This window comes from Lethenteron reissneri, chromosome 43, assembly GCF_015708825.2.
Source record: "Lethenteron reissneri isolate LAM-NWPU_2019-01 chromosome 43, ASM1570882v1, whole genome shotgun sequence".
In the NCBI taxonomy this organism is placed as follows: Eukaryota; Metazoa; Chordata; class Hyperoartia; order Petromyzontiformes; family Petromyzontidae; genus Lethenteron; species Lethenteron reissneri.
In genome coordinates, this window is record NC_083821.1 from 11060941 (window position 1) to 11068754 (window position 7814).

The 7814-nt window shown below is 48.0% G+C and overlaps 1 protein-coding gene across 1 annotated transcript in view; it reads left to right on the plus strand.

Annotated features, from left to right (window-relative positions):
- The window catches only part of LOC133353378 (kinesin-like protein KIF13B), a 136547-nt gene extending 128965 nt beyond the window's left edge, over positions 1–7582 (plus strand). Inside the window, 1 exon segment of the mRNA XM_061569581.1 lies at positions 1943–7582. Within this exon segment, the coding sequence (XP_061425565.1) occupies positions 1943–2292 (350 nt within the window). The 3' untranslated portion in view covers positions 2293–7582.
- The last annotated feature ends 232 nt before the right edge of the window (positions 7583–7814 follow it).

Sequence of the window (7814 nt, forward strand, 5' to 3'; positions counted from 1 at the left end):
ATGTATCCCACATGTCCAGCCCACGCATGCCAAAAACAGCTCCCGTTTGGCCAGATATATGGAGCTAAATGGGCACGTCACAAGTTAGAGAAGGCCAATGTGGTAAATGACCGCTGTTGTTATGATGTATGAATGTGCATGTATGTGTGATATGTGTGTGCTTGTGTGTGTGTCTGTATCAAAGATACCGATACAATATCAAAGATACAGATACAGTGGGGAGCGGTAGTGTAGTGATTAGCGCGCTGCGCTACGAACCTGGCGACCCGAGTTCGATTCCCGCTCATGGCCAACACCAGTGGCGATTATCTGAACCGGTCCTGGGCCTCCCCTATGTCAACACAGCCTGAAATGAGTACCTGGTGCAGTGTGTAAACATCGCCACTAGGGAGACAAAGGCGGCCGAGCGTGGTGCTGGCCACTCACCCCCTTGTGTGCCGTGCCGGCCTTTATTGGTGCTCGCTAACAGCACTTGCCCCTGCAGTTTGTTAAGGCTATACGGGGATCTTTGTCTTCGTGTATCTGTATCTCACGCTGAATCAGTCTGGTGGCATTATCTTTTCATCAGATGCATAACGCTGTGTGGAAGCTACCTGGCCTGTAAGTTTTCTTGGCCACAGTTATACTCTCTCCCTTTCTTCTTGCGAGACGTGGAGCCCTCTAAAGGAACATCTGCGCCAGTTTGAAACATTCAGGCGAGCATGCCTACGATCTATCGTGGGTTTTTCCAGACTGAATTGTGTGAGGAGCTTGCAGATCCTTGAAAGATCTGGACGCAGTCCCGTCAGAGAGCTCCTCAGGCAGGTGAGGTTGCATTGGCTGGGTCATGTAGCCCGCATGCCCAGCCACTGCATGCCCAAGCAGCTTCTGTTCGGCCAGATATATGGGGCTAAATAGGCTCGGCACGGACTAATGTAATACAGAAGAACGTGGAGCAGATTTGACTTGCCGATGACTGGTACGAGCAGTGTTAAGATCGGCCTCTGTGGAGGAGGTTCATGAAGGACGCTGCTGGGCAGTTTGAGGCAGTCGCTCTCCATCAGCAATGGAAGGCAGAGGGGCGATGCTCACAACAACGAGAAAAGCTCCGGGTGTGGCTAAAATGCAGAAAGTCGGCACAGTGGGGGAGCACAGCTAGTGCATCTGCTAGTCATCTCAGTCAACACATGGCACCTGGTTTTCTGTTACCTCTTGCCAGCGTGCCTTCGGCACTTCACGTGGCCTCACAGTGCACCTTATCGTGGCACAGGCACCGTGGTGACGTCACCGCCACTTAGTAGTGAACGGCGGTTGTTGTTAGGTAGCTGTGCGTGGGTAGAGGCGGTGTAGTGGTTGGCGCACTTGCGTTATGATGACTTGTTATGAACCTGTGACGTGAGTTTGATTCCCAGCCACCGCCAATATCAGGAGTGAAACATCTCGAACAGATCTGGGCCTCTATTAGGTGGACATCTTCTATTATAAAAGCTCGGCGTTCCGTTTGTCCGTCAACCCATTCCACGAGGATAAAAAGGTAGATGTCTTTGCTAACAGCACTTGCCCATGCATGTTTTGCGGCTCTATGGGATATCGTTATCTTCACAAGCACACATATGTGATGTGTTTTTTTGCTTTGGGGGAGCGGTAGTGTAGTGGTTGGCGCGCTGCACTACAAACCCGGAAACCCGAGTTCAATTCCCGCTCTTGGCCACGAAAGTGACGAATATCTGAACTGGTCCTGGGCCTCCCCTAGGTTGATTCGGCCTCAAATGAGTACCTGATGTGGTGTGTAAACATCACCACTGGGGAGACAACGGAGGCCGGGCGTGGTGCTGGCAACCACCCCCCCCCCGGTTGTGCCGTGCCGGCCTTCACAGGTGCTCGCTGACAGCACTTGCCCCAACAGTTTTTTAAGGCTACATGGGACATCTTTGTCGTTTGTGTCTTTGCGTGGCATCTGCAGGCAGAAACGACGGCTCGGTGCACGGCCGCCCCTACTTCCACTGCAACCCGGGATACGGCCTGTTCGTCAGGGCCGAGCGCGTGTCCCATGCGCCACCGCGAGCCCAGCCCACCCGGAACCGCGCGCCCACGGCGGCCCGCGCTCGCGCGACGGACGCCTCGGCCCTCTCCTCGTCACAGCCCAACCTGGCGCGCCTGTCCGGCTCCCGCAGCGACCTCTCGGGGTCGCGACCCGACCCGGCCTCCGAGCCGTCGCCGGGGAGACGCGCCGGCGGCGGCGCGGGGAAGACGGGCGGGCAGCTCCGGGTGGCGGCGAGGACCAGCGAGGGGCGCAACTCCTGGGCTCCGTGAGGAGGGAGGGAGGGGAGGGGAGGGTTCTCGTGGCCGGCCCTGGTCGGCTTCGGCCTCCGTTCGGGAAGCTCAAGCCTGAAGAGAGGCCGCCCCCGTGACCTGCAGTTTTCACGATGCTTCATTCGCCGAGAAAATCCTCAGGACTATTTTTCAGGAGAAGTCTCTGCTTGGGATGGTTGGTAACCTTTCTGGTTGAGTTTTTGTTTGCATGCGAGAGGAAATCGGTGTGCGTGGAAAGCCAGGGCACGCGATGGATAACGCGCAAATTCCACAAGCACGGTCGGAAACGTATCTGTTATACTGCAGTCCGCGGGCATATTGTATTCCAGGTGGCAAATGTCTCACGTGATGATTCCATCCATCTCTGTATAATCCACCAACCCCATCGCCAAGTTGCTGAATTACGGGCATATACCACCATGGCCGGTAAAGATTGGTCACCTCCCAGTGTCCTTTATTTTGCTGGGTGAGTGCCAATTAGAATGCAGTTTTCCTAGTACACCGAGGCTAAGTAGGGTACAGATTTTATACAGCTCTTTTGCAGGCGAGGCTCTAATTTGAAATGCGAGCAACAATGATAGGACACAATTAGCTGCTCTTGGGAATGCTGCAACAGACTTCTCTTCAACATCCATTTTTATTTCAAAATGCTGCGCTTTGGTAACTCGGTGCCAGGATTACTGTGCGGCTGTATCAGGGATCGAACTGGTACTTACTGGCTCAATGGCGAGAATAATCACTGCCGGGATCCCCAGCTCTATGAACGGTCTGCTCTGCTGTTAAAGATTCACATGGAGACAGGTACTAGCATCCTCGCTGGCTTTGATATCTGCCCACCTCGTGATAAGCGAGGGCTGATGTCCCATGACAGATGCCCTTCATCTTGTATAACCTTCCGCGGCTCTCACGGAGTGTCGAGTCCGACTGCTCAACATTATCCCACCAACCAATCCGTTTCCTTCCTCTTCCCTTCCGCTATCCCTTGCAGACCGATCATCGTCACTGCTGCAGCTGACCCTTTTGGGACATGTCCTTCATTCGCTGTCCTTTCCCCGCACCTCCGATTAGCACGGCTCGCTACGTACGGTGCGAAAGAAGTTCAGCATAAGTACATTCATTCATTTCCCCCCCCCCCCACTTTTCATCATAATTCCCAGTCATTCCCCATGTCGCCGTTCTCTCTCGGCGCATTCTTATTCCGTCACGCCAACCCGCTCATTACATTGTGCAGTGTGTAACGAGCACAACGAGTGCATCTCCGATTAGCACGCTTGGCTACGTTTGGTGCAAAAGAAGTTCAACTTACATACATTCGTTAAAACAAAACGCATTCAGTCTATTTATCTCGTCCTTCCACGGTGTCCATGGGTGCTTATCTCACAACTTTGAAAACCTAAAGCGTTTCATTTCCTCATCCAAATTTTTTTCTCGTTTTGTGTCCGATCTGTAACTACCCCTCAGCCATTTTCAAAACCAGTTCTTCTTTTAACCGGTCTTGTTACAATTTTCCGGTCGTATTCCAATGTTCGCACTTGCTCCAGCTATTCCCCTGACATGTGCATCTTGGCAGGAGATACTTTTTGTATAAACACATCGTCATTGTCTCCTTAATGTAGATTTTCATACCATACTTTCTGCCGATATGATGCATATGCCGGAATGATGGTTATGTCCTGGGGTCTTGCACTTTTCTTGATGAGGATCTGTTTGGCTGATGTGTCAGCCAATGCTTAATGGATGCTGCACACTGATTCTTAGCCATCCTTTTACGTCCCTCACCGATTGCATAGAAACATTAAAAACCTTTGGACGTGAACCCCACTGCTCGCTTTTCACAGATGCACTTTTTTCCCCCAGACATTTAATCTCATTTTTTTCATTTTCCCTGCGATATTTCACAGCTTTGCTGGGACATTTGCTGCTCAGATTCCATGTTGCTATCTCCAGCATTCCTTTTGGAAGCAATGTATCGTCTTGTTCCCTTCTTCCTCTCATCAGGAATCGCAGTCCTCCCCTGTAGGGAGGTTTGTTGCAAAATAGTAATTGGTCACCATCCATTTTCCAGAAGTTGTGTTCAGATTTCTACCGATTCTTCTCTACCGCTCCCATCCCTCCTCAAACCCACACACACACACGTCTCACACAAACCTAAGCCATTGATTGGCTGTCTACGGTTGTAGTTCTTCTGCCTTCACCAACTTCCCCCCTGGAGGGTCTCTTGTGCCCCCCCCCCCCTGCACTGGTTTTTGCCGTTGTTGGTTTCGCCGTTGATGTCACCGTCTTCATCCGTGTGCCTGGGGCCTTGCCGAGCGCCATCCGGGTCCACGCACACCCTCTGTCGGTGCAATTTAGCTGCCCCGCTCTCGCCACATTTAATTTTTCCCGTGGTGAAATCACTACTGATAGCTGCTGCGGACAGGTGTAAGGTAATGCATGTAAAAAAAACAAGTTGTCTTAGGCCTCTTTGTATATCCACTGGCTAAGTGATAGCAGAAACACTACGGCTACAGCTGCTGGAGTGTAAAGCTTTATGGAATTTTGCTCGCCCGGTGTTGATATAAGGGATTTTACCATTAACAATGCGCAGTGTTACTTGAAAGTTAATAAAGCTTAGATTTGTGCATTCGGTCAACCTATTTATAATAAAGTGAGTGTTCACGTAGGATAGAAAGGGTCTGATTCACATTTTGGTGGAATCTTCCGTTTTCTCCCCAAATTATCAATATGAATGCCCCTTTCACAAAGGAGGCTCCGATTGAGGTAGGTTAAGATAAGAAACAAAGACAAGCCAGCTCACAAAGACCAGCAAACAGTGAAACGTGGAGAATTACAACAAACATTCAACTACTGTAACGAATATATATTTTGACTGAATATTTGTAGGTAATTATGATCAAGTAGTTGCTTTAGCTGGTATATCACGGTCCACTTTTTAAGCTGTTTAATGCATTTTATTGGGATTTGTAAATCCATCACAAGACGACGTTTCCATATGGTATGGGTCGGGCATCGTGACTCGTGGCTTGAGACATCAATTAAACTTTAAATCGTATCCTCGAATAGAAATCTGACTAGACGCTTTGATTGACTTTACTCGGTAAGAAAAGCTTGAAATAGCATAACAATTAAAATAAACTGCTTATACATAGTCTCTGGAAACTATTGCAATATCAAATCATGGACCATTTCCAATATGAAATGCGATCAGTTAACACATGCAGTACGCTTGAGACTGATACTACTTGCATAGCATGTAAGCTCGCATTGCCAATGCCCATGTTACCAATCTGGTTAATAATAGCGCCTCTAGTGGCGTGAAACCATTCCAATCCAAAATAGAATCGATAAACATTTGTACACTTACGATTTCGTCGGTGCATTTTGAGCGTGCATGAACAGCCCGTTGTCAATCCACTGCTGGATGAGCATCGTGTCACACCGTGCGGATTGTGGAGGTTATTTTACCATGCTTCATAGTCGGTGCGGATTGGTAAAGGATTGTGCGTACAAGTTTATATTAACCGATGTGTCGTTACTCCCAATGAAATGACCTTCATGTACAATGCATTAACTAACTACATTCTGTACAGTTGGGGCTTAACAGTTCTGCATATTAGGTTAATGTGGGTTTTAGTTGGGATATAGGAGAGTCAGGCCACAGGGTAACAATATCACGTGGTACTTGGGTGCAGGGAGCATGCAGGACACATTTGTACTCCAAAGGTCGCATAAGACAATGCAAAGCATTTAATATCAAATCAGTTTTACTTGTGTTCACCAATTGTTCATGTGTATAGAGAGCCATGAATTGCGAGTTTCTCGAATACATGTTTAGTAAAAGGTTCCTCTACAGTGGCACTGCCTAAAGCCCAAACAGAAGCCTCTCTGCTCGTATAGCGTTTCACTATAAGAGTCTACTTGGTTTTTAAATGTTCATGGTAACTGCACCCGAGTCGGTTCCACACCTATGCAATGTATTTGCCTCTTGGTAGAATTTAACGAAAGAGCGTGTTGATATGTAACATTCTTGTCAGGTGAGTTCTATTCAATAGACTCATAATGTATTGATATTGTTCAAGACATTATTTGTCTATGTGTATTCATTCTTGACGCCACTTTTTGTCCACTGTTCCCTTGACTGAACCGTATATCTAACCCTGACTTCACATCCTCTTAACCTAAACCAACCCAGAAGTTCAGCCATAACCCTCGTAGCCCGGTCACGGAAACCTCGACAACCTTGAACTCGTATAAACAAGTAGACAAGGGGCATTGTCATTCATCAGATAATAAATAACATTTCAGTTGTTGGTCAATTATATCTCCCCCTCCCCCCAATATGTTTTCCCAATGGCATGTTTGTCAACAATGGCATGTTTGTCAACAAGGTAGCCGTCTCGGTCCGCTCAGCAAAGGCGTGGCCCGTTAGGACAATGCCTCTGGCTAGTTTGACGCGTTGAACACTAGCAACGTTGCGTGATAAGAAATGTTGGTTGCTGCGGTGATTATCAAATATTTAAAGATTTGGTGTTTTTTTACGCCATTTGTACCGTCCTTTTGTCGAATTAATCACCAAATGTTGATTGCACAATTTCGTTGAGGAGCGTCGCTTTTCACCGACGGCACGGTTATGACATGCACTACAACGCTGCAAAGTAATGAGGCAATGATAGCGCGTGACCTTGGCTCGTGCGAACGTTGAGGCGGATAGCCCCCAAGACAGGCAATAATAGGCAGCTAGTCTCTGGCCTTTGTCTTCTGATAGCCTGCACGATGTAATCTGCACGGTGATTGTGTATGACCCGCAGCAGAATACGAACCTTGCCACCACATTTTGCTGAGAGTTAACATTTTCCCGAAATGCAATTTTGAAGAGAACATACGTAAAAAAACAGCGCCTTATTATCACACCACCAATTAAATTACGACTCCATTGCTCATTACTAATGTTAAGATAAACTTGAATCTTCGTGTTAAAATGCTCTTAATGTTGGCTCGGGTATGCGTGTATTGTGCTCCTGTTTGAGATGTCCTGTGTAATAAACGAGATTTAACACGCAGAATATTACACGCGCGTTCACGTAAAAGTTGCCCGAGTGCTCAGTCGATCAAATGTGTGCGTGTGTGGCGGTATCTATGGCCTGCAGCGTTATTCCGAAAAGAACTGCTTGTAATTTCTAAAAACCCAGCAATAAAGAACAGCAAGGTGCGTTTACCTGCAGTCCATCTTGGACGGTTTTTGTTATTTCGTGACAAATGGTGACGTATCCAATAAAGGTCTTATCACTGACCCCATCCTTTGTTCTTCTTTTGTACGGCCGATGTAGACACAGAGCAACAACTGCAATTTCACAATTCAGGTGCTCAAGCCCAGATAACCGGCGTTATGAGCCAGCGGAGTGTATCATCATCATGGCTGTGATGTCTCCTTCATATTTGTGGATCCCGGGACATTGTGTCCGTTATACCCCGTACGGTCTGTTCTGGATGACCACAGTCGCATACTGCAGTGGTTTTTTATT